Source organism: Rattus rattus, chromosome 1, assembly GCF_011064425.1.
Source record: "Rattus rattus isolate New Zealand chromosome 1, Rrattus_CSIRO_v1, whole genome shotgun sequence".
Lineage (NCBI taxonomy): Eukaryota > Metazoa > Chordata > Mammalia > Rodentia > Muridae > Rattus > Rattus rattus.
This window is the reverse complement of record NC_046154.1, coordinates 4,738,647-4,764,818: the sequence shown is the minus strand read 5'-3', so window position 1 is coordinate 4,764,818 and position 26,172 is coordinate 4,738,647. Positions and strand designations below refer to the sequence as shown.

The following is a 26,172-nucleotide window of genomic DNA, read 5'->3' as shown; positions in this document are numbered from 1 at the left end:
TTAGCTGGGTATAAGCATGGCCAGACAATGTACAGCCTAAGCAGCTGAGGTGTATACAGTGGAGTACCAAGAAGACTCCACTCATAATGTACCCTCTAGGTTGTTGCCATGAAGAAAGCAGCTCTAGTTTTTCCTCCAGCTTTGTCACACAGTGCCTGGCTACCTTCAGACCTATTTTCCCATTTAGCCCTTGAAGGTAGGTAATTCAGGTGTTTCTTCCTCACCTGAAAAATGGAGGTAATGCAGATTTCATGGTGCATGTATGATTAAGATACATCAAGGACAGATACATGGCAACTCCTTCAGTCCTGGCTGCTGGCTGAACATGTTTCATATTGCCTTTAAACCTTCAGGGTTGGGGACACATGCTTCAGCCTTATCCCTAGGGTTAGTTCCCTCCCCACCCATATGAGTATTTCTATGCTCTTGCCCCACATAATCAGGCACCTGACACACCTGTGACCCATCCCAGAGTGCTATACCCAATCATGTAGGTGTAATTTATTTATGTTGGAAATACATAGATCACAATTCTTAAGGAAAGAGATGTGCCCCCCAAAGTTTGCATTTGCACACATCAGCTACGCTGAGGACATTGTCCTCGGGTTTAACATTAAGACCCAGTGGGAAAGCTTATGGTCTTCTACACTGGGTATTAGCCATGCTGGGTATGGCCATCTGTCAGACAAAGGGGCCTGGTCTCCTCCCACAAGTCATGTCCTAAGTCATCTGTGTATTATGGCAACAGGAACAGCAGGGCTAGCTAGAGAGAGGTATGGTTTGGCCATTTAGTATTGACATCTTAGAATCCTGGGGGTACATGTGTTGTAAGAAGCCACCTTCAGAAGGCTGATGGTACTATACTGGAGAAGCTGTGGAACAGGTTGCACTGACCAGGGCAGGCTTTCTTAGAGAAGTCTCAGCTATTGGTTTCATACAGTTTCCATTTCCAAGGAGGCAAGGGCTTGTTTGGTATGCAGAGAGACTAACAAGGAAGCAGGTGAAGGGCAGGGACTCATGCCACTGCCAGAGGAACTTCATGTTACCCATGTTACAGCTTTTGGAATATGAAGGGGCCCCAGACATGTAGGATACACATTGGCTGGGCATGTTGGCTGTAGGGAAGACAGCTCCTGGGTCCTGGGTCCTTTTACCATTTCAGATTCTATACAGGAGAGGTAGAGCAACCTTGGGTTGTTGCAGATACATGACATCGCCCCCCACAACCCCATCTTCTCCATTTTCCATCTGCACTTCAATCAAGCCTGACTGAACACATGACTGAAGTGGAGGGCAAAACTGGAGTTCAACTGTCTCATCCTGAACCAAGAGGATGACTAGCACCCACCTTTCTTGGTTCAGCTGCCCACGACCTTTCTTTTCACAGACTGGCTTTCCACCAGTTCAGCTTACAGGGGTGACAGTAGTTTCCAGAAAGCCCTGCTGTAGGAGTAGTCCTAGATTGCCCAAACCCAGTTCTGAGCAGGGGAAGTCCACACAGTATGGTTACCACCACTAGGGCAGGTCTAGCAGGGAATGTTCAGCATAGAGCTTCTGGGAGATGTCATACACTTGCTCAATGAAGGGCAGGGCCTCTCCCAGCATCTCCACTGCTTGCTCAGAGGACCCCATATTCATGGCCTCAAGGAAGACCTTGCGTGGGGGCAAGGCATGGAAGGCCACATTGACAGCTTGACGTACTATCCAGGAGTGATAGGCAGCCAGTGTGGCACTGTAGGCCTCACTGCAGAGGGTGGAGGTACGAGCATCCTCAGAGCTGGTGCGCAGGCCTTCCAGGAACAGCTGTAGCCAATGCAGAGCACGGTGTAGGCGCAGCACAGTCCGGCAGCCTGAGTTAGGGTGTCGGGGACGTGAGCGGCTGTCTCTGTCCACCAGCTTGTTGCTCACCTCGTAGGCTACCATGGACTGCAAGCTAATGTAGTGTTCAGACTGTGGGCCGCTTCTCAGATGCTCCATTATCTGAAGCTTTGAGACCACATCCTTGGAGATGAATGAAAAGACAGCCCCTAGGTTGTTCAGAAACCTGTGGAAGGAAGTATAAATTTAAGGCTCTACCCATACTGGCAGCAATCCTGTAGTACAGGGAGGACACCTTGAGCCTGCTAGAGCACTTGTCTGTCTAGTGGCAAGGGCAGGAAGGCTGGATGGAAACAGTCTGCTAGCTGGTCTCATCCTATGCCACATGGGCTCCGGCTGGCAAAGCTGCTACCTTTAGCATCCCCAATAAACACACCTGACAAGCCCCTTCCAGCTGGCAGTATAGTGGTCCAGCAGCACCTCTCCCTTGTCAGTGAGACACATCTTGAAGCTGATCAGGACAACTTTAAGGTTGAAATCTTTCTCTGGGCAATCCATCTTCCAACACGAACTGAAATAGTTTCACACAGAACTCGTAGCCGCCATGCTGAATCAGCTCATTCTGTGGTTCATTTTCTCAGGAAGTGATTGGGAAGAAGATCTGAAAGAAATAGTGCGGTGCTAAAACTGTCTCCTGAGAATCATGGTGAAGTTCTATCCCTTTACCTGAGTGCCTTCACCAGAAACTACAAGCTTTTCCACAAACCAATATGACCCTGCTGTGCCCTTGAATCCTGGACTCACAGACTTTGACATAGCTGCTCCTTGCCCTTTAGGCTAATAATCTGTCTCTGTCCTGAGACTCCATGGCTGCACTATTGGCTCCATGCACTCCTCCTAGAGCATCTGTTTCATGCATTAGGGGAATGTTTCTAAAAGGTAGGCACAGTCCTGGATCTTGGCCACCCCTGGACCTCACTGTATCAAACCAGCATTCTGATGGGAAGTTGCACCAAAACAAAAACAGGGACTCTAAAATAACAAGTGTCTCACACACGGGGAGGGTGGAGAGGTGGCTAGACAGACCTTCCTTTACTTTGTCAGGGGTGTATCCCCCAAATTAAAGCAGAGGCTGTGGATTGGCATCTGCAGACAGACAGATGGATACTCCTGTTGTTGAAATGGTGTGTGTCCTCCAAAAAGCAGGGTAGCTGGTCCAAAGGTCATAATACATACAAAGGATTGCTACAAATCCTCCCACTCGCTCCAGAGAACATTCTGGAAGTGGTATAGGATAAAGGCCTTAAGGTAAGGCTGGGTTCTGTATTCTTTAGACATTTTTACAGTCACTCCACAAACCCAGTCCCCACTTCTTTCTATCTATCTATCTATCTATCTATCTATCTATCTATCTATCTATCTATCTATCTATCTTCAGTTGTGGGGACTGTGCCTAAGGGTGTCTTGTATGTAGGACAGAGAATAGCTTAGGCAAGCCTTTAACTTTCTTTTTTGTTTTTTCAAGACAAGATTTCTCTGTGTAGCCCTGGCTGTTCTGGAGTTCACTCTGTAAATGAACCCAGATCTGCCTGCCTATCTCCCAAATGCTGGGATTAAAGGTGTGTGCCACCATGTCAGACTAGGCCTTTTACTTTCAATCTTCCTGCTTTCTGAGTAGCTAGAACTACAAGCTTGTGCCACCAGGTTCCTTTTGTGCTCAAATATTGAATGGATATACCTTTCCTGCTATCTTAACAGCCTTGCCTTGGTGTCCAGGAACAACCCTGTGGGATGTAGCTGCATTACATTTATGTCCGACACTTACTACCAGTTCTGGAGATTCTTGTGTCCCTTAGTACTGGATCCCTGACCTAACCCTCTGTACCACCAGGCTTTCAAAAACCCATCCCTATCCGGTGTGCAACATCTGTGTGCAAGTTTTTTCTTTCCTTCACACAGTCCTATGCCTCAGTCCTTCAACTCTGGGTATGTGGTCTGCATGCCCTCCCGGTCCATGGAGTGGTGATAGAGTCCCATAGGTTGCACTGGGTGCCCATTGCAAGTTCCAGACTTAGGAGATGGGCTCACCTTGTACTTAGGTGTCAGTGACAGCCCTGCCTGGGCCTCAGAAAGATGGCGACGCCCAGAAACTTGTGATACACCCTTCTCTCAGGGCCTGTTGGCTGTCCAGTGGGTAAATCGTCTCTATGCTGCCCCCCACCCCGCGCCAGTTCATTTCTGGCCACCTAACAATCCCGCAGCCAGGCCTTCCTGCCCAGAGCCTGAGCCAGAAGCCAAGTAGCTTCTTAGAACGGTCAGTGGAAAACCCGGAAAGAACAGGAAGGGAGGGCAGCTCCCCAGCTCCCGGAAGGTGATGCAGAACACCTCTAAACAGGATGGACAGCCGGCCGAAGGCCCACAAGCTGGCACACAGCACATACACCTAGGCGTAGCAGTGAACCAGGGTGGTGCAAAGAAGTCTGCAAATCTCACCTGAGACGGGTTCCGGTGTTGGGTGAGTGGTGGTTCTTTACTCCCGCGGAGGGCAAAGGGTGCAGCGAAGGTCAGTGATGGGGAGGGTTGATCAAAGCTATAATTAGGCTGCTGTGGGTGACGAATCTTTGCCCTCCGTTCCGGTGGTCTACAGAGGCATGGCTCTGCTGCCTAGTTCACTGTCAGGTAAGAGCTCCCATCCCTATGCTTTCCCCCAAGCTCGCAGCCTGCGGTTGGGAAGAAACCTTGAGCTGCCACCTAAAGCCCAGCCTCTGCCCCGCCCTTTGCTGCCACGCCATCCCAATTGGTTGCTGATCATCCAATTAGAACTCGACATATCGGCCTGCGTTTCCGGCGCGAGGACCGGAAGGGGGCGTCTTGGCGGTTGCGCCTGCGCGCAGTTGTGTGGGAGTCGCGGTGGCTGGGTGTCAGGTCTGGTTGCGCGCGAGGTCTAAGGCTTTCCTGCGGGCGGTGCGCGCGAGCTTTGGAAACGTGGTTTGAGACTGCCTGCCTCCTTGACGATGCCTGAAATTAGGGTCACTCCCTTGGGTGAGTCCGAGTCCTAAGCATCTTCTGCCGCGTCCGGCGAGTCCCTTCATCCCCATAGCCATCTATCAGCTGTTTATCCCAAGGAGCGGAAGCCGGAGTAGAACGTTTCGGAGCTAGTGCTTCCTTTTCTCTGCCTGGCACAGGGATCGAAGAGCTTTGGGTTTGATTCCTGGTCCTAGAGCTCGATGTGAGTTATGGAGGCCCAGCTTCTCTACCTCGGCTGCTTAAGGTGGTTGTGAGGTGAAATGAATCTTGGACAGGTGTCACCTGTCAGTGGTGTTGAATCCAGCACAGAGCTCGTCCTGTATTTGGACTGCTGTTTCAAGACCCCTCTGTATGGGCTTCTTTCTCATTTCTGCCCACCCCACCTCCCACCTCTCCCAGTGCTTCTCATGTTCAGGTTGCTTGCTGTCACCCCTCAGATCAGTCTTTGTGTCTGGTCTATCCTGAATTTTTAAAATCATCATAGAGCACATAAATCTAGACGTCTAAAAGCCCCAATAGCATAGTGTGGTTGTGAAGGAGAAAACAACCGTTTGAAATCTGGGATTTCAGAACTTCCCAAATGTCCCTGCGTTTTCCTTCCTACACGTGTGCAGGGTGTTGGAAGCACCTTCTTATTCATATGATCTGGGTCTCTGGGTTATCTTGGCTAGAACTGAGAGTCTTCTCAACTCACTGCATCACAGGGCCTTAGCAGAAGCAAGTTCTGACTATCTCCACCATCTAGTCTAAACACTAATTAGCTTACGATATCAAGCACATTCATTGATCTGGCTCCCCAACGCCTGCCCCCACTGGAAAAGTTTTGTTTTCTGCCACAGTTCTGGACTTTTGGGCACAGTTATTCAATCTCCACGTAATGCACTCAGTGTCTAATTGTCTCGTCCCGCTACGGTGAATTCTGCTCCATGCAGAAATGTAGCATCCTTTGCTTTCTTGTCAGTTTTGTTTTCTCTTTGTCCTTTCCCCTCTGGAGCTGTAAGTCTCTTTGGGAAGAACATTTGCTAGTGCCCAAGAACTGGGCTTTGTAATTCAAAAATGTACACTTTGGCACCATTCTTGGTAGTCCTGTGGTTATGGGTGCCTGTGATGTGAGGTAACCCTTGTAAAGGTGCAGCCATTCCCCGTCTATACATGCTTTAAGGGCCTCAGGTCCTAGCACAGCTTCAGGGCTAAAGGTACCATGGGGAAGGATACTAAAAGCTTTCTCTCCGGGAGCACACATCTTGAGGATACAGGAGCAGGCCTGCAGAAGACTCTGAAGCCGACGGCTACTCCACCTCATTGTGGCTGGCTTCATAAGGAAAGTAGACTAGGCCATGGCTGGTCACCATGATGTTTGTGTACTGAAGACAGTGGTTGGTGCCTGCAGTGGGCAGGTGGAAACTATAGGATCCAAGATGGCAACAAGGCTGTGTTGATGTCAGACTGCTGTTGAGGGTTGGGCTGCGTCTCTCCTTCTGGATCCAGATCCCAGGAGAGATAACAGATACTAAATGGGGGAGATAGCTGTCTCCCGTGTGGTCAGTATCTTGGGCTGAACAGCTGGGGTGTCTGCTTCATCATCCCGAGCATGGAAGGAGCCCCCATTGAGGCTGAGCTAGGGGTTCAGTGATATGGGGTCTGTGCTGATTGGCCCACTGACCAAAGTGGGCCATCTGCGTTGCAGTTATTGGTCAGTCATGTTTCTTTATGGCTGGCCTAAGGCCACATGATTGTGGCACCGTTCAACACTAGAACTCAGGAGCCAGGCCTCAGCCTCTTCAGAAGAAATCTCAGGGGAGGGAACCTCACTGGCTTGCAGCCCCAGTAGATGGTCAGGAGTAATTTGTCTAAGGCCTGGGGAAACAGCAGTGGTGTTCTACAGTGCACTGGCCTGTTTCTGTTCAGTGTGTTGGGAACCACAGTCAGTTTGAGATGTGCAGTAAAAGCCTGGTGAGGGGAGGGCATGTGGCCCTAGTACAGCACCTTGTCTCCCCGTTGTGCATTCCCCTAACCTGCATGTGAAGGCAGTAAGTGGGTGGTGTAGGTCAGCCCTAGTAGTAGTGAGGGAAGGAAACTTGGGGAAAAGAGGGAGGAGCTGAGGCCTTGTTTCTCACTTGCCCTTCTCTTTGTGTAGGGGCTGGCCAGGATGTAGGCCGCAGCTGTATCTTAGTCTCCATTTCGGGCAAGAATGTCATGTTGGACTGTGGGATGCACATGGGCTACAATGATGACGTGAGTACTGCGGATGGGTGGTTCAGAGGGCAGTGATAGTCCAGCAATAGTCATGTTCTTTCTGTCCAGCCACGTGAATCCTGTGGTCTTAGGGGCTAAACGAGGCAGTAGGAGCATGCCTGGACAGCTATACCCATGCAGAGTGGGGATGGGTGGCCTTGAACACAGCACTTAAAAATTAGGGTCCAGCTGAGATAGGCCTCTTAAGGATTCTTGAGGCTGGTCATGATTAGACCCTTTGGGCTTAGGTACTTGCTTAGTAGTTTGTGAGGCCAGCTAGTCACTTGGCCTTTCTGTGAGGTTATAAACAGGCAGTGGCCTAGGTGACGCTCACCAATGTAGGGGTTCTCTGACCCTTTGCTGGGGTCACTCCCTGGGGTGCACCAGTCTCGCTTTCAGGAGACCCTGGGTAGCCTGAGGCATTCCAACTTTTCTCTTGTCTCCTCCTCAGAGGCGCTTTCCTGACTTTTCTTACATCACCCAGAGTGGCCGTCTGACTGACTTTCTGGACTGTGTAATCATCAGGTAGGTTTGCTGTGGTTTTGATGGTCCTTCCTTGTACTCTGTTATAGAGGCCAAAGGCCATGTGCGGTACCCAAGCTATATTGTGGGTCACTCTTGAGGGTGGTCGTTCTCCACTCAGATCCAGGAAGATGGTTGTACCTATTGACCATGCTCTCCAGTGTCGTGAATTAAAGCTTAACAGGTGCCCCAGGAAGTAGAGACACGGCCAAGGTAGCTAGCACCAAGATGGTCCACGTGCGGGGCCACTCCAGCGTAGATGACTCCCTGAGACCCTTTCCCACTAGCATCCAGCAACTGTGACTGCACCCTCACCAGTTCCTTCCCATCACGAGCTAAGTGTGTCTGGGTCTCTCTGCTCGTACTTCCTTTTCTAACCAAGCCTCAGTTGTCCTATTCCTTTGCTGTCTCAAGAGGGCTAAGCCCTAGCTGCCATTGTTGGCCATTGCTGGCCATCGCTGATGTCTGAGTCCGTCCATGGTCCAGCCTCCAACTGCTACCACCACAGACTGGTAGAGCTGAGGGAGGGGAGACACTTTCTTTTCTCTTTGGCTCCCATTTTTATGTCCTATCCAGATAGGCCTCCCAAACCCTTCGGTAGTCCCTGCTGTCACCCACTCTGAATGTAGCACTTCCCTTCAACACCCCCCCTGCTGCTGTCAGCTAGAGTGGCTCTGTGTGCCTGATCAGCCTGTCTGCATAAGCTCAGGCTCACAGCTCAGGCCCTGGGTTTTTGGTCCCCTCTGGATATGGATCTCCCACTCCCTGCCTGCTGTGGTTTCACCGGCCCCATCTTTCTGCTTAGGGTATTCCCAGGCCTTGCCTGAGCGGTCTCAGTTCTCTACCAGTCTCGGTCTACCAGACTTCCTGACTACCTGACAGTTCTTTTCCTGGTATGGTGTTCGCTGGCCTGCCTTAGATTTCCTCAACAACTTGTCACTGATTGAGATCTGACTCAGATGGTGTGTGATCGTATGTATTTGTAGGAGGAGGCCGTAGACAACCTCAGGGTTATTCCTCTTTAGTCACCATTCCCTTTGTGGTTATGGCTTTTTTTTTTTTTTCCTGAGACAGGATTTCTTTGTATAGCCTTGTCTGTCCTGTCTTGGAACTCACTCTGCAGACCAGGCTGGCCTCGAACTCACAAAGATCTATCCTGCTTCTGCCTCCTAAGTGCTGGGATTAAAGGCCTGCTTCACTATTTATTTTTATTTTATGTGTATGAGTGTTTTGCCTGCATGAATTCCTGTGCACCACTTGCATGCAGTGCTCCCAGAGGCCAGAAGAGGGCATCAGATCTCTTTGGAGCTAGAGTAGCATGATTGTGAGTGGCCATGTGGGCACTGGCAATTGAGCCGAGGGCCTCCGGAAGAGCAGTCAGTGTTCCTAACTTCTGAGCCATTCTCCAGCCTGCTCTTATTTTAAAATTAATGTATGTAGGTTTGTGTGTGTTTATGTGCCCAAGGAGGCCCAAGGGTTTGGATCCCCATAGATCTTCATGTAGGCGATGGGACCTCAACTCATGAACTGAAATAGGATTCTCTACAAAAGAGAACAAGTGCTCTAAACCTCTGAGACCTCGCTCTACTTCCTGTTTTCCTTCTTCATAGTTTGTAGGTGGAGTCTCATGTAGTACAGGCTGACTTAAACTCCTAATCTCCTGTCTCTACTTCCCAAGTATTTGAATTACACATGCATGCTACCATTGTCTGTTCTAATTCAGGTTTAATCATTAATTGCATATTCCTGGGCATCTAGACTGTTCATTTGGGAAGACGTAGCTTTTGTGTTTTGTTCACTTTTGATTCTTTAGTATATGATAGTGGTGCACATTAGGCCTTGGTGAACGAGTGGACCATGAGCATAGGGCTGAGTGGGATGGCCGGAAGAGGGCGGTCCCAGGCTGACTAGTGTCACATTCCCCCAGCCACTTCCACCTGGACCACTGTGGGGCACTCCCCTACTTCAGTGAAATGGTGGGCTACGATGGGCCCATCTATATGACCCACCCTACCCAGGCCATCTGCCCCATCCTGTTGGAAGACTACCGCAAGATCGCAGTGGACAAGAAGGGCGAGGCCAACTTCTTCACTTCTCAGATGATCAAAGACTGCATGAAGAAGGTGGTGGCTGTTCACTTGCACCAGACAGTTCAGGTCAGGACCCCTGCCCCACTCTGCACATAGTCTGCGAGTCCCTGGGGAAAGTCCCCAAGAAACAATAGTGTCCACGTAGCCTGGGAGACTACATGTGGCGTGTCTGTGTGTTTACGTACATACCTGTGTAATCAAGGCTGCTTTCCACCCAGCTTTGCCCAAGCAGCATGCCATAATCCAGGCTGCCTTCTTCCCTCCCAAGGCAGAGACCTGAGGTATGTGCACCTTGTTGGGCATCATGGTCTATTATTTGGTAAGGAAGCAGAGACCAGACAACCAGATGGACCAGTCTGGGTGAGGACCCAGTACCAGGCGGTGTAATATATATATGGGTCAAGGGAGGAATGAGGATTTTTAAATAGCCAAGTGACTGGTCAAATTTAACAGAATTCCCCAGAAATTATGTCTGTTTCCCATTAGAGTCTTTGTTTTGCTTTATATGTTATCACCACCATCCATACTTTTATTTTTTAAATATTTTGTTTGATTTTGAGACAGAGATTCACAGTGTAGCCCTGGCCGTCCTGGAACTTTCTCTGTAGACTGGCCTTGAACTCACATAGATCCACCTGCCTCTGCATCCTAAGTGCTGGGAGTAAAGGTGTGTACCGCCTGGCTAATTTTTAAATTTTTAATAAGGTTTACTTATTTATGTATTTTATGTATATGGGTACTTTGTCTGTATATACATCTATACGCCAGAAGACAGCATCAGACAATTGTAACCTGCCATTTGAATGCTGGGAATTGAACTCAAGACCTTTGGCCACTGAGCCCTCTCTCCAACCCCCAAATTTTAATGGTGTGTCTTTTTTTTTTTTTTTTTTTTTTAAATGTCAAACCTTTTTATGTGATGCTCTTACTTTTATGTTTTGTTTTAAGTTGACCTTAACTACCTATGTATATTTATATATACATGTACATATATGTTTTTTCTTAGAGAATTTCATACCTATTTACAATGTGTTTGATTATATTTTCCCCCAAACCTTCCCAAACACATCCCAATTCCAACTTTATGTTAAAATCCCTGTTGAGTCCAATTAGTATGTTCATGGAGTTGGAGCCATTAACTGGTAACTTACCAGTGGCCACACCTTCAAAGACCGTCTTTCCCCCAGCAGCTATAATTTGCCAGTAAGCCCTCGGCTCACGGTAGGGACTTGTGAGCCTCTCCCTAACCCATGCTGGAATTTTGGTTGTCAGGTCCACATCCTGTCCACATCACAGTTACTGTGAGTTCATGAGTGCTGGACCATGCCACATGCAGAAACTCATTTCACAGTGCTCTTCCCTGTCTGTGGCTCTTATGCTTCCCTCCTCGCCAGTGTTCCCTGATACAGATGTGTCCCTGAGGCATGAGCCTTCATAATCACTCGTTCTCATTAATCCTAGCACTTGGATGGCCTGAGGCAGTTACATAGTGGGGGCCTGAATATATATGTGTTGAAGCCTTTGGAAGTGGAGTTACAGACGTTTTTGAGCTTCCGTAGGTGGCTGGGAACTGAACCCGGCTCCTCTGGAAGAGCAGTAAGTGCTCCTGACGGCTGAGCCATCTCTTTAGCCCTCACGGACCTTTGCTTGTTCTGTGTTTTGGGACTGGGTTTCTCTGTGTATCAGCCCTGGGTGCTCTGGAACTAGCTTTGCCGATCAGGCTGGCCTTGCACTCATGGAGATCAGCCTGCCTCCTGTCCTGAGTGCTGAGGTTAAAGGCATGTGCCACCATGCCCGGCCACACATAGTGTTTTGAAATGTGGGTCTTTTAGGAAGTATATAGCTTGTTTGTTTGTTTGTTTGTTTGTTTGTTTGTTTGTTTTGAACTTAACCTGGGTAACTAAGATCACTGTGGATTTATGTATACCTTTTTCTTTTCTTTTTTTTCTTTTTTCTTTTTTTTTTTGGAGCTGGGGACCTTATGTATACCTTTTTATTATTTGTCTTGCCTTCTTTTTTTCATTGTTTCTTAAAATTCCTTTCTTTTCCTTTTCTTAGTACTCTTTTTTTAATGTACTCTTACAATTAAAATTACTTGGAACTTTTCCCTTTTTTTTCCAGGACAACACAAAAATCTTAGAACATCTTAAAATTTACAGCTCTCCTGGTTTATTATTTATAAGACAGGGCCTCGTTTATGTAGCCTGGCTAGCATCAAACTTACTATGTAGAGCAGGCTGGCTTTGAGTTCGTGGAGATCTTCCTGCGTCCATCTCCCAAGTGCTGGGATTAAAGGCACGTAACACCATTCCTGGCTCTGTATTATCATGTCTTTTTGCGTGTGTGTTGAACATGTATGCATGCTGGTTCTGTTGACAGGAAGAGGGAAGGAGGGAGGGAGAGAGAGGGTAGGGGAAGAAAGGGTGTGTGTGTGCTTGCTGTTGGCCTTTTCAGACCACATTTTGCTACATGGTTGAGGTTGACCTCAAACTTGTGATGTCATTTCCTGCATTAGTCTCTTGAGCATTAGGTGTCTGCCACGCCAGGTTGACTCTTACTCTAATCTGCCTACTGAAACACTGGGGTCTATGTCACCTTGTTGTAAGGATTCCTCTGACAGATTTAGAGAAAGTGACCAAAGGTACATACATTGTTTTTCTGGTCTACTGCCAGGATGTTTGCCTGGGAGTCTGGTAAGGACAGAGGTTTTACTAGGGCACACAGACCAGGAACTGGTCCCAGTCCCACTATTCTTTTGAGTTATCCCTTCCAGGGGCATATAGTCTAACCACTGTCCCAAGTCTTGACTTCCTGGTGAGGCCTAGGTGTCCCCATTGCTGACTTTATGAGGACCAAGCCAGCCTGGAAGTAAGCTAGCTGCATGATGCTATTGATCAAGGAGTTTTACTTTTGGAAGAGCTGGCCAGCTGGGATTTTAGAAACTGGATTCTGTTCTTTCATGCATCTGGGGTTGTTTGTTTGTTTGTTTGTTTGTTTGGTTGGTTGGTTGGTTTTTTGTTTGTTTGTTTGTTTGTTTGAGTCTTGGGAAAGGTCTATATTTTGAAGAGTTCATTTTAAATGAGAAAAGTGAGGCCTGGTCAAGTGTTGGGAGATAGTGAGAATTCTGGTACTTTGGTTTCTTTAAAAAGCACAGAAATATTAATGAATATATTTTCATTTTAATCCCTGGGTGGGATCTGGGGCGCTTTGGACTGTCTGAAGCAGCTGACTACAATTTGCAGAGGTGTGGTTTTGTCAGCTGTAGATAGTTTTTGTGGTTGTGTGACATTTGGAATTCTGGGAACTTTTAGGGCCCCAAGAGGCACTGCAATCCCAAAGACAGCCCATGATGAAGTAAGGGGTAAAATGGTTGATGCTCCTGGGGAGGGTATTGATGTGTGTCATCAAAACAATCCTAGGCTTTTCCAATTGTCCTAACACGGGACACAAGACATCGAGATTCCAAATTTATAGGGGAAGTGGTACTGCTAAATACTAGGGACTGTACCCTTGAAATGTTTGACTGACAAGCCTGTCTCAGTAGAGCAATGGCCCTTAACTAAGTAAAATCACAGGCACTTGAGCAGCTGGTACAAGAGCAGCTGGAGGCTCAATATACAGAAGAAGCTACCACCCCATGGAATTCCCCTGTATTTGTTAGGAAAAAGAAATTTGGAGAATGGAGAATGCTAACATTTAATGGCAGTGAATAGAGTAATTCAGCCAATGGGTCCATTACAGCCTGGGTTCCTTAACTTTCTTTATTACCTAAGACGTGGCTTATGATAGTAATTGATTTAGAAGATTGCTTTTTTACTATCCTCTTGCATGAGCAAGATAGGGAAAGTTTTGCTTGTATAGTGCCTACTTATAGTAATGCTCAACCTGCAAAAAGATACCAGTGGAAAGTTCTTCCACAGGAAATGTTAAATAGTCCAACTTTATGACATTATTTTGTGCAACTATTAGTAGAAGTAATTTGTAGGCCGTTTCCTCAATCCATTATTCATCATTATGTGGATGATATTTTTTTTTTGGCTAATTCTGACGTAGATACTTTAGAGAAAATAAATGTAAAGAAACACAAAGAATTTTGCCTTGTGTGTGGGGTGGAGTTATAGACTGCTCCTGCAAAATTACACAGAGGAGATTCCATTAACTATTTGGGTTGTAAAACAAGTCAATGAAAATGCAATAATAAAAGATATAGATCAGAAGAAGTCATTTGTAAACTCTTTTTTTTTTTTTTTTTTTTTGGAGCTGGGGACCGAACCCAGGGCCTTAAGCACTACAGGCAAGCGCTCTACCACTGAGCTAAATCCCAACCCCTTGTAAACTCTTAATGATTTCCCAAAATGGGAAATGTTAATTGGCTATGGTCTACCATTGGATTAACTACTCAAGAGTTAAGTAATTTGTTTCAAATGTTACAAGGAGATTCGGACTTAGTAGACCAAGATGGGAAGCAGCTGAAGCAGACAGAGTTAGCCTCGTAGAACAGAGATTGTAAGGTGCATTTGTGCATTGCATACATCCCAAACGTGATCATATTTTTGGTTATTTTGCCTTTAACTCATTCTACTGGAATCATATCCAAAGGAAAGATAGTATTATGGAATGGATTTTCTAGCACATAAACAAAGTAAAAAAATTAAAGTGTTATATAGAAAAAGTTTCTGATTTAACCATAAATGGTAGAGAAAGACTACTTCACTCGTCAGGAGAGTACCTGGCAGAATGTTGAGATTATGTTATTATGGGTGATCATTGAAGATTGGCAAAGAGCTTGTAATAACTATTTGGGAAAATTTAATGGCAAATATTCTAAAAGAGCCTTCAGTTTATAAAAAGAACTAATTCGAGTCTCCCACATACAGTAAAAGGAATGCCAATTCCTGAAGCACCTGCACTGTATGCCGATCCAAATGTAAGGAATGGCAGGCTTTAAGTCAGACAAAATGGCAGGCTTTAAGCCCATATACTTCACTTAAAAAATCAGAGCTGTATGCAGGTCTTGTGGTATTAGGTTTTTCTGATTCTCATAATTACTGACTCAATATGTAGAAAGAGTTGTTTGGCATATAGAAACTGCTGAATGGATTCCGAATAATTCAGAGTTAAGTTTGTTATTTGTATAGCTGCAACAGCCAATCAGAAATAGAAACTATCCAGTATATCACTCATATTTGGTCTCATACAGGCTTGCCAGGTCCATAGGCACAAGGAAATTAAGAAATTGACTAGTTATTAATAGGAAATGTGTTAGAAGCCTCAACATTTTATGAAAAATACCATGTTAACTATAATGGGACTTTCTCAGACCCACCAGCAATATAAATAATGACACAGAGCCTTATTAATGTTTTAAAGCTTAGACTTAATTGGGCAGTCTCCGACTACTCTGTTCCTAAAAATCCTGGCCTACGTCCATACCTCTCTGGTCCATCTGTCCTCCTCCAAGTCTTCTGGCAAACCTCCTGTGTTTCTCCCTGAGTCCCTCTGTCTGTCTGGAAGTTCCTGCCCAGCTATTGGCTGTCAGCTCTTTATTAAAGCCAATCAGATGCAAGTCTAGATTGCTTTATGCAGGTGAGGAAGGAACAATTATTTACAAAATATGAGACAGGTGATGGGCCATAGAAATAACAATATCTGATCCTGCTGGTATTTAGCTCTCTGCCAGTGCAGAATTAACTGGCTATACAGAGAAACACCTTCACAGAGTGTATCTCAACAGTCAACAGTAAAGGTTTAAAAAAAATCACCTAGAAACAAGCCAAGGAAATTATAAGACAATGTCTTATTTGTTCTTTGGATAACCAAATTCCATTACCTGCAGTAGGTAACCCTAGAGGTACCAAAAGTAATAAAATCTGGCAGATGGATGTGTTTCAGTTTGCAGAATCGGAAAGACTAAAGTTTATACACCAGTGTTTCAATGGGCAACTGCTTCTGCTTCTGTTCTGAAAAGGCTGCTCCTGTAATTACAAATTACACGTTTACTGGAAGTAATGGCAATTATGGAGATACCTGTACAAATTAAGATTGACAATGGTCCTGTATCTGTCTCCAGTAAGATGAAGCAACTCTTTGTATTAGAGTATAAAGCCCATCACAGTTATATCGTACAATCCTACAGGACAAGCACAGGTAGAACAATCTATAATCACACCTTAAACGCTTATAAAACAGAAAGGAAGAATTAAATCCTTCAGGGTAGACTAAATAGTGCTCCAGTAACTTTAAATATTCTGAATTAATGGGAAAGGGAACAACAGCAGCTGAGAGACACTGGATTATAGAAAAAACTGGAGTTAAATCATGCTATATACTGTAAGGATGTGTTGGCATCAGAATGGAAGCAATGAAAGTTCTGTACTGGGGATGCAGATTTGTTTATATTTCCACAGGAAATACGGCTAAAACTGATGAAGATTAGAATTGAGCAGAGAGGTCCCCTGAAAACCTTGGCTACTGGCCTGAAAATGCTTATTTCAAATGTTTCTGTTTATAATTTCCCTCTATACACAGCACAATTAGTGGCTTAAAACAAAGTGAAAGAAATGTAGTGAGAATCCTGGAATTTTAGTTTCTGTTAAAAACATAGACATAAGAATATGTTTTTGTTTTATTTATTTTCTTTTTTTTTTTTTTCGGAGCTGAGGACTGAACCCAGGGCCCTGTGCTTGCTAGGCAAGCGCTCTACCACTGAGCTAAATCCCCAACTCCTATGTTTTTGTTTTAATTCCAGGTATGGTGATCTAGGGCTGCTTTGGACTGTCTGCAGCAGCTGACTATGATTTGCCTCATGCTGTAGCAGAGGAATGTTTTTGCCAGCTGTAGATAGTTTCTGCGATTGTGTGACATTTGTAACTCTGGGAACATCAATCAGAAGTTCAAGAAGTTGAGAGGCAGGGTTGGTGGTTGGTGGTCATTCAGGTGGTTGGTTGTTGTTAGTTGTGCTCTAAGAAGAAACAAAGAAAGGAATCAGACTCAGTCTCTCCCACCCCCTCTTCCCACCTCCCTCTCTCCCTCTTTTCTTCTCTTTCCTTCTCTCCCTTCCCCTCCCTCTCTTCCATTTTCCTCTCTCCTTCTCTCTTATCTAGTGATAGGGAGTTAAACCAGGAAGATAAAGGGTGGGGAAAAGAAGAACCCACAAAGTAGCAAAGACCAGTTACACGCATGTGCTCTGGCCTATGGAAGACATGTTATGGTGTGTAGGAATCTTACACACTCTGGGAGACATTCCTCCCAGAGTCTCACTGCACCAGCCTCTCTCCAGACATCCCTGGAGAAATACAACACACATGTCATGATCAAAGAAAGAGGGCCACTCAAGGGTGAATTTAGGACTTGCCGGCAACAGGGAGAGCCAGCGTCTGGCCTAAATGTTCAAACCACCACACAAAAGCATATTTATTGATTGTTAAACGAAAGGTTTTTTTTGTGGAGGGGGGGGTAAAACAAGGCCCTTGTAACAAAGCTCCTGAAGGAAAACATCACACCTCTGGGTCTTTAGTCCTTGTTCGGCATTGTTTGCACTACCCAATAATGCAAGGTGCTCCAGGTGTGCCAGGATCGTCTGTGACCAAAGTCATCAAAGACTGTAAAGCTCCTTCAGAAAAATGACTACAAGTCACAGAAAAAGTCAGTTTTCCACAAAGATTTCTTCAAGGTCTGTACTTCTAGAAAATAACTGTTCATTCTAATGTTTACCCTGAATATGATGATTCTATTAGAATTCCTACTTCATCTGCACACCCTAGGAAAGGGGCCACAATAATACAAAAATGCATGAATGTCCAATTTATTGGTCCAATGAGAATTTTTTATTATGGCTACTAACGGTATGGGTGAGGGGGTACTTGTAAGGAACAGGGATAACTAAAGGATAGCAGTATCAGCAGAATATATGTGAGACGTCCTTGGAGGATAACTAAAGGATAGCAGTATCAGCAGGATATATGTGAGACTTCCTTGGAGACAGCTCCACCAACCTGGACCAGCAGGCCAGAGCATAGCCTGCTGATGACCTTTGGTGACAAGGTCCTGAGAGAGAGAGTATCAGGAAATCAAAAGATCAGGAGATAGGAAGGTTTGGGCTCTGGAGGTCTTCCATAAGCTGTTCTATGCCAAGCAAGCTTATCCAGAAGTACAGCATCTTATCCTATTTCCAGGATAGAGTTAGCAGAAATTATCATACAATTGGAGGAAGTCAGCAGGAAGCTAATGAGCACTCTTGCACAAAGAACACGAAAGCATTATAGACTGAACACATAGTTCAGTCTCAGTGCATTGTCTCTTCAGGGGAACGAACCAAGTTCCCAGGAACTGAAACTTTAACTCCTTCGAGGCCTCACATCCCAGCCCCATCCTGGGCCTTACCTAGTCTGTCCCTGTGCAAGAAGACAGAGCTGTTCCTCCCATCAGGGCCTCTGATCGTCTGGCTCTCAGCGCTGCAGTCAGATGGTTTCTCCCCATGACTTGGCGGGTTAGAGTCTAACCCTAGCAGCGACTCCCTCTTATACTATGGTGGGGCTCTCAGTGATCCCCCAGGCTCTCGTCCCTTCAGGATGTGCTCTTTTATTTACCTCCTGTTTACTGCCCAAGGCCCTGGGCCTCCCTGTCCTCCCAGGGGCAGAGTTTTCACTTCGGAGGCATTTTCCCAATTCCAAAGAACATGCCTGCAGCACAGCCCCTTTCCTTTGTTTGCTGTTCCTGGAAGCTCTGCAGTTATCCCTTTTCATGAGGTGCACAGTCCAGCGTCATAGTGATCATTTCCTGTGGAGTCCTGTCTGCTCCTGTTCAGGCTGCTTTCCCTTTGGCCTTGACAGGCTGTGCTCTGAGGGACCTTGGTCTACTTCTGGGTTAGTGTAGGTCTTTTTCTTCCTGGAGCTCTGAGTAGCTTAACATTAGATCTTTTCACTATAGGCCTTTCATTATCCATTTTGTGTTCTATTTCATGCTGAATTTAAATTTTTTTTTTTTTTTTTTTTTTTTTTTTTTTTTTTTGAGGCAGTCTCCTGCACAGCCCAGGTTGGCCTCAAAACTCTATCATCCTGCTTCAGCCTTCCAAGAACTCAAGAACTGAGATAACAGTTAAATGTCGCCACGTGCAGTGCTTCAACATTTTAGTCATGCATTCCTTCTCTTGACTTTATTCACTATGCTAAATTCTACTCATTCTCCTGAGGTCGGACTTCACTATGTAGCTCAGGCTGGCCTCATAGCAGTCCTCCTGCCTAGCTTCCTGAGTGACACACAGACTTGTACCACCATACCCAGCTTCACCTACTGAATTCTTAGCTGGGGTGTCTACAGTTCCTAGTTTTAGAATTTCTTCTTTGTAGTGTTTGGAGTTGATTCGTACTGTCTAGAAGTGTGGCTTCTAGGGGTTGGGGATTTATCTCAGTGGTAGAGCACTTTCTTAGGAAGCGCAAGGCCCTGGGTTCGGTCCCCAGCTCCGAAAAAAAAGAACCAAAAAAAAAAAAAAAAAGAAGTGTGGCTTCTAGATCCTTAGATAATTAACCTGGTTTTGTTTTTACTATGCTACAACCCTCAAGCCCTAGACGTCTTGTGAGAAACAGGAATTAACTGGACTGGGTTAAGGTAATCATCTACTTCCTGCTGCCTTCCTGCCCTGCAGGCCTAAGAGCATTCTTTCTTCCACAGGTGGATGATGAACTGGAAATCAAGGCGTACTATGCAGGCCATGTGCTGGGGGCAGCCATGTTCCAGATTAAAGTGGGCTCAGAGTCTGTGGTCTACACGGTCAGTGGAAGTATTTGGTGCTTGAGTGAAATTGCTGGGGGTAGAAGAAAGACAACTTCCTTATTGCAATTTTCTTTGCCAGGGTGATTATAACATGACCCCAGACCGGCATTTGGGGTAAGTAGGACTGTGTCTCACCCTGAGACCTGGTAGCTCTAAGAGGCATCATGGTGGGCACCTAAGTACTCTCATGCAGTGTGGAAGTACCTTTGGGAGTCTAGGCTACACGCTCATCCCCCCTGTTGTCTCCTCCGAGTATGCTGCCATGACGTTTGACAGGCCATATAGCGGAGCTCGTGTCCAATTCTGTAGTCATGGACAGTCCATCCCCACTCCTACCTCTGCTCTAGGGCTGCTTGGATTGACAAGTGTCGTCCCAACCTGCTCATCACAGAGTCCACATATGCCACGACCATCCGAGATTCCAAACGCTGCAGAGAGCGAGACTTCCTGAAGAAAGTTCATGAGACGGTGGAGCGTGGCGGAAAGGTACTGACTGCAGGCAGGCTTTGGGTGTGTGCCCACTTTGGCTACACTCTAGGCCTCCTAGCAGGCCTTGCTGTCGTACCTTCGGTCAGGGTCTCTGGGTGTGGGAGTTGTGGTTTGTTTGGCACTGAGAAGACAGATTCCAGAGTCTTCCATCCTCTCACGGTTGCATCTGATGAAGGCTGTTCCAGAGCCTCCCACAGTTCCTGCTGTCTCTGCATGTACCAGGCACCACATCTGTGGTTCTTAGATGTCCGTCTGTCCCTTTGCAGTAATGTCATCATTTAACTTGCTAAGGGGTGCAGTGAGTATCTTGCTATTTGATGTGTTCAGAACAGTAGTGTAGCCGGTAGCTCTTAACTGAACCAGCCTCACCTGCCCCCAGGTGCTGATCCCTGTGTTTGCGCTGGGCCGAGCACAAGAACTCTGCATCCTGCTGGAGACCTTCTGGTAGGTGCAGACAGGAAAATCTCACAGGTAGGCAGGAAAGGGTGGAACAGCCTCCATGTAGGAGAGTAAAACTCTCACGCCACCAGGCACAGTGGAACTGTTAAGAAATCAAGGCACCACTGACTACCACTGAGTGCTTGATGTCTAGGCTAGAGTACCACTGGCCCTGCTGTCTAGGGTGGAGCTGTGCATCTGTTGCGCCATCACACTGGAGCCATCATCTGTTGACTGTATTGGCCCCATATGAACACTGAGTCTCCTCACATGAGCTCTGGGGACCCCTATCACTCCCATGTTTCATAGGTCACAAGCTAAGAGGTCTAGCCTGGAGGTCACCAGGTTGATAGAGACACCACAGGGTTCAGTTCAAGGTGCACTGGTCTCAGCCCTGGCCACAGCTAAGCTATGCAGTAGAGGGGACAGGGATATGCATTGCAGGCTAACTCTGGCCTCCATATACTGACACAGGGAGCGCATGAACCTGAAGGTGCCCATCTACTTCTCTACGGGCCTGACAGAGAAAGCCAACCATTATTACAAGCTCTTCATCACCTGGACCAACCAGAAGATCCGGAAGACATTTGTCCAGAGGAACATGTTTGAGTTTAAGCACATCAAAGCCTTTGACCGGACATTTGCTGACAACCCAGGACCCATGGTAAGGCTCTGGCAATGCAGCTTCTCCACATCTGGCCTCCCAGTGGGGCTCTGGGAAAGACTGTTGGTCAAAGATCTGGTGCTTGTTGCACCCCCAGGTAAGGTCTGTTCTGTCCCTTGTCCACCCTGCAGGTTGTATTTGCTACACCTGGGATGCTGCACGCTGGCCAATCCCTGCAGATCTTCCGAAAATGGGCAGGAAATGAGAAGAACATGGTGAGGGTTTGGGACCAATCCCCAAGTGCCAAGAGGGCTCTTTATAGCTTTAGGGAACTGGAGTACAGAACTGGTCCTTGACCTTTGTGTCCTGACCCTATGATGCCACCAGCTCAGACTGAGCAACTGCCACAGTAGTTGCCTCCCCCTGAGAATTCACATCAGGGGTTGTTCCAGGAGGTGGTGGGAGGCCAAGCTGAACCTCACCTCTGCTTTCAGGTCATCATGCCTGGCTACTGTGTGCAAGGTACTGTGGGCCACAAGATCCTTAGTGGGCAACGCAAGCTGGAAATGGAAGGGCGTCAGATGGTGAGTGCCTCCCTGTCCTGGGCTCAGCAGGCCTGCCCTTCCGAGGCACTTGCTGCCGCTGACTCTGCTTCCATCTTGTGATGCTGCAGCTGGAGGTAAAGATGCAAGTGGAGTACATGTCCTTCAGTGCCCACGCCGACGCCAAGGGCATCATGCAGCTGGTGGGGCAGGCAGAGCCCGAGAGTGTGCTGCTGGTGCATGGCGAGGCCAAGAAGATGGAGTTCCTGAGGCAGAAGATTGAGCAGGAATTCCGTAGGCAGCCAGTGGGCAGGGAAGACCTGTGGGGTGGTACAGTCAAGGCTGGCAGCCTAGACTGAGGCTCTGTACTGCTTCCCTCAGGGGTCAGCTGCTACATGCCAGCCAACGGTGAGACAGTGACACTGCCTACAAGCCCCAGCATCCCTGTGGGCATCTCCCTCGGACTGCTGAAGCGCGAGATGGTACAGGGTATGAAGGGCAAGCTGGGGCATGGGTCAAGGGGGCAGGTAACTGGTGGCTGGGTTGACTGCATCATTCCATTCTTCACAGGACTGTTGCCCGAAGCCAAAAAACCTAGGCTTTTACATGGCACCCTAATTATGAAAGACAATGTAAGTATAAACAGTGGTGGGGTGGGGTGGGGACTGCATCCATTACTTTCCATGACGTGTTTGCCTTTGCCTCTCAGAATTTCCGGCTGGTATCCTCGGAGCAAGCCCTCAAGGAGTTGGGCCTGGCCGAACACCAACTGCGCTTCACCTGTCGTGTGCACCTGCAGGACACACGCAAAGAACAAGAAACAGCCCTACGTGTGTACAGCCATCTCAAGAGGTGCGCCCTGACCTTGCCCCACCCCTACAAGCAGAGTGAGGCAGGGGTCTCACTATGCCTCTCCTTAGCACCCTCAAGGACCACTGTGTACAGCATCTCCCGGATGGCTCTGTGACCGTGGAGTCCATTCTTATCCAAGCTGCTGCCCACTCAGAGGACCCTGGTACTAAAGTGCTTCTGGTCTCCTGGACTTACCAAGTAAGGAGGATGGGCATCACTAGTACTCCTGGAGATCTCACTCGGTATTGTGTTGTTTGTAGTGTTTAACTGTGGTTCCCTTTCTTACAGGATGAGGAGCTGGGAAGCTTTCTCACAGCATTGCTCAAAAATGGCCTTCCCCAGGCTCCCAGCTGACATGTATCCACCAGTAACCCACCGCTGTGGTCTCTTGCAGTTTTCCCAGCATCAGAGTCATAGGCTGGCTAAAGTAATAAACAGGCCTTTTTGTTCTCTGTGCCTTTTATTCCTATTCCCTTGCCCCCAGGGAAACAGGGCTCCCAGAAAACGTGGGTTCTTAAAGCTTTTGACTGCCCGGGACCCTATCTGGTCTCTTTAGTGACAAAGAGTAGAAAGCCTGGGGAGGTGGGAGCTGCTGGAAGGCAGGCAGGACCGCCAGAGCCCTACATAGCTGTAGATTAATCTCTGCCAAGCACAGTAATGTTGGACAAGGTTGACAGCCTTGTCTGCCGTGTGGCTTCATCTCCACTGTGTGCCGTCAGCTGATTTCCACACCATAGGGTTCAGGATGTAGGACCTATCGACAGACCCTAGGTCAAAGTAGAACTCCTCCTACAGTTCATCCAGAGACCCCCCAACCCTAACACTTAGCCCTAAAGTCTGACCCTGCAGACCACTTCCTCCATGCACCATGGGGTTCACTGATCCCTAACTGAAGTCCTTTCTCCCACTACTCATCTAGTACAATGGAGGGAGGGTTTGACTGCTTCCAAAAGTCCCCTCCCTTTAGTGAGGACCCAGCTTTGGAAAAGACTCTTTCCGATCCCATCCCCTCTTACCAAAGTTGTCATACAGCACTGACTTCAAGAACAGGCCATGGGCTGGGGCAACTCGAGTCTGATACTTGCCCAAGGGATCTTGACTCTCCAGAATCACTTTCACTTGTGAAGGTGCCAGAATCCCTAGCCCCACAGCCACCAGCACAGCTGTCATCCTCCGCACCTGCAGCAGAGAGCTAAGGTCGTTACAGGTGTCTACTTGAGCCCATCCTGGAAGGGGTTAAGGTAGCCTACCTGTCGATAGAGGAAAGACTGGCTTTCAAACTCCAAGGTCCAGAACTGCAGCCTCCTAGGAACACAGACAGCTTTGAGGTCCAAGCTATAGGACCATCTCAGCCAACCTAGCTCAGACATGTGGCCTCAGACAAGACAAAGATTTAAATGCTGGTTTAAAGGCTTATCCATCCAGGGTGGGTTCTTGCCTAGTTGACCACCAGTTCCAGAGGGGGTGAGAGTTTTGCATGACTTCCTGGAGTCTATATATACCATAAAAGGAAACAATTATATACGAGAGCATTGGTTAGTCTGTACACAGGAAATACCAGTTGTTTGGGCCTCCCTTCATGGGTCAGGGCTACAGTATGCATGCTGAAGCAGGACATAGCCAGCCCACCCAGCAAGATGGAACCTCAGCCATGTGCTCTTGTGCCTGGTTCATACCAAAGTGCCTTTTCCCCTTGGAGCTGGTTCCAGATGTGACGTTCCCAAGGTGAGCAGCCGGTTCCCGGTGGGAAGCCCACTAGGCAATACTTGAAGCAGAGAACTTAACACAGTCTGTCAAAGAGGACTGGTACTAATAGCTCCAGTGAAATCTTTTCAGTGACTGCCAGAACCTATCTGCCACAAAGAGCTAGGGGCCTGGCAAGGCTCTCAAGAAAGACAACATTCTCTACCCTGTACTCCCCAGCCTGACAGGGACCCCACCCAACAGGAAGAAGACAAGTTTCTGGTTCACCTAACTGGCCAGCACCTTCCACCCTCTAGGCCCAATGGATGTGCAGTATGCCAGTTTAGCATCATCTCACTTTTATTGGGGTATTATGAGAACTAATTTAACCCTGGTGGCCTCTAGTCCAGCATAATGAATGGCTAGTCTTCTCACCTGCTCTCCTGAGGGAGGACATATAAACTGGCTGGACCAGGAGACACAGAGACTCTTCGCAGTGTGCGTACAGCATGTGGGACTGGGCTGCCAGCAGACTGGAAGGCACTAAAATCATGTGTCCCAAGGAGATGCTGGGCAGCCTCCTGCATGGCAGCTATATCCAGGTACCTGCAGAGCCAAGTAAGCATTGAGGAGGGCCCAGCCAGATGGATGTTGAGCCATTTTCTTCCCATTCTTAGCTCACTCACTCTGTCTGCAGAGACCAGCATACATTTTGTTCAAACACAGGCAGCTGATTAGGCCCGGAGCAGCCTGTGGCCAGACGGTATAGGTAGGTTCTGGAGGTGGCTGCGTGGCGCGCGTGGAAGTCATTGGGCACTCGGAAGGCCTTCAGTACACTGTGGCAAGCAGATCTGGCTCATCCCTGGAACAAGTCTGCCCACCTGTCCATGTAGCGCTCTGAAAATCTCTGCCTCCCACCATATTGAGGTGTGGGGTAAAACAGTAAAAGACAAAAACCAGAACCATACAAAATTCCCGGGCTCACCGAATGGCTGGGTGCTTCAGGTGGGTGTTGAGGGCCTTGGTCACGATCTCTGGGGAGAAAGGCGGCCGGCCTGGGCGGCGCTGGATGTCCAGGTGCGCCGCGTTGCTCAGGGCATGCACTCCGGCATCAGTGCGGCTGGAGATAGTGAACCTGACCGGCTCGACCGAGTTCAGCCGCTTGGCAGCCTCCTGCAGGAACCGTACAGGCAGGCTGCCACAGCGATGGCCAAAGCCCGTTAGTACGAGGAGTGTGGGCAGGGATTGGAGTTGCCGACCGCTTCTTCCTCCCCAAACTGGTCATCGCTCCAGGCGAGAGATAACAGCTCACCTCCAGAAAGTTCTGTACCCCAACAGCGCGATGGTTACCTCTCACGGCCGCAACTCCACTGCGGAGAGAAACAGGAAGGAATTATTTGTACCGTCTGTGGGAGCTGTCCCGCCTGGGATCTCCGCCCCCAGGCGCGTTCGTTCCGTCCAGGCCAGCGTTCCTAGGCTCCTAAAATTCCGCATCCCAAGACAGAACGCCCAGACTGCTGATCGTGCCCCTCCTGTCCGTCTCGCGGATTTCCCGCGAGGTCGAGTGGAGAAAGCGGAGGTAATAGCGGGAAAACGTACTTGAAGTCTGTGCCCAAGTACTGGAAGAACACAAGGTAGCGCGCACGCACGGAGCCCACCGCCCCGCAGGAACCCATATTTGAGCGGCTGGCGGGCGGGGCGGTTGCACGTGGCCGGCGGTCGACCCTGCCCAGCAATGACGGCGCCTGCGCACTAACTCGGCCCACCCCGCCTGAATGGAGAAACGGAGGCGGGACCAAGCTTAGGGAGCGGATGCGAAGTGCTGTCTTCTGGGCCCGACTATGTTAACTGTGCTCTACCTCGCAGGGGCGCGATGACGGGCTGCTCCCGCACAAGTGTCCTTAATTCGTTCACTCCCGATCTCCCCACTGCAGTTTCGGAATGTGTCTGCCTGACGGGTTCTAGCCGAGTGCTCCCAAATGTAGTTTTTGTAAACTCCCTGAGTTTAACAGCGGCAGGGATGCCTGAAGTAGGAGAGCCGTGCCCTTCCCTTTCCCGCGGCCGAGCCAAACCACTCCGAAGCCCAACTGCGGCTGCCGGC

The 26,172-nt window shown here is 48.0% G+C and overlaps 4 protein-coding genes across 9 annotated transcripts in view; 2 read left to right on the top strand and 2 right to left on the bottom strand.

Annotated features, from left to right (window-relative positions):
• The window catches only part of LOC116891772 (ubiquitin-conjugating enzyme E2 R2), a 618,378-nt gene that overhangs the window by 225,057 nt on the left and 367,149 nt on the right, over positions 1-26,172 (top strand). The window lies entirely within an intron of this gene.
• On the bottom strand, positions 469-4,658 carry Cptp (ceramide-1-phosphate transfer protein). The gene is made up of 3 exons (XM_032892961.1): positions 4,312-4,658; positions 2,255-2,479; positions 469-2,044 (listed from the first exon to the last, which is right to left on the bottom strand). Exons 2-3 carry the CDS (start codon positions 2,374-2,376, stop codon positions 1,516-1,518), a joined length of 651 nt encoding a protein of 216 aa, XP_032748852.1. The 5' UTR covers positions 2,377-2,479; positions 4,312-4,658; the 3' UTR covers positions 469-1,515.
• Positions 4,700-22,838, top strand: Ints11 (integrator complex subunit 11). Of its 3 annotated transcripts, none has more exons than XM_032892646.1 (17): positions 4,700-4,860; positions 6,983-7,080; positions 7,532-7,605; positions 9,530-9,758; positions 19,362-19,460; positions 19,543-19,577; positions 19,811-19,949; positions 20,332-20,396; positions 20,865-21,054; positions 21,186-21,269; positions 21,489-21,578; positions 21,668-21,830; positions 21,918-22,025; positions 22,107-22,168; positions 22,246-22,388; positions 22,457-22,586; positions 22,677-22,838. In XM_032892646.1, the coding sequence occupies exons 1-17, from the start codon at positions 4,833-4,835 to the stop codon at positions 22,740-22,742; spliced, it is 1,803 nt and encodes a 600-aa protein (XP_032748537.1). In that variant the 5' UTR covers positions 4,700-4,832; the 3' UTR covers positions 22,743-22,838. The 3 variants fall into 3 exon arrangements, with proteins under 3 accessions (XP_032748537.1, XP_032748546.1, XP_032748553.1); XM_032892655.1 differs by lacking the exon at positions 4,700-4,860 and adding an exon at positions 4,893-5,047; XM_032892662.1 differs by lacking the exons at positions 4,700-4,860; positions 6,983-7,080 and having other exon boundaries at positions 7,537-7,605; positions 9,621-9,758.
• On the bottom strand, positions 21,268-25,799 carry Pusl1 (pseudouridine synthase like 1). 4 transcript variants are annotated; one of them, XM_032892895.1, is made up of 8 exons: positions 25,671-25,786; positions 25,384-25,441; positions 25,057-25,244; positions 24,758-24,907; positions 24,507-24,677; positions 23,639-23,693; positions 23,474-23,567; positions 21,268-23,142 (listed from the first exon to the last, which is right to left on the bottom strand). In XM_032892895.1, exons 1-8 carry the CDS (start codon positions 25,745-25,747, stop codon positions 23,129-23,131), a joined length of 807 nt encoding a protein of 268 aa, XP_032748786.1. In that variant the 5' UTR covers positions 25,748-25,786; the 3' UTR covers positions 21,268-23,128. The 4 variants fall into 4 exon arrangements, 3 of the variants coding, with proteins under 3 accessions (XP_032748786.1, XP_032748805.1, XP_032748794.1); XM_032892914.1 differs by having other exon boundaries at positions 23,405-23,567; positions 25,671-25,783; XM_032892903.1 differs by lacking the exon at positions 24,758-24,907 and having other exon boundaries at positions 23,405-23,567.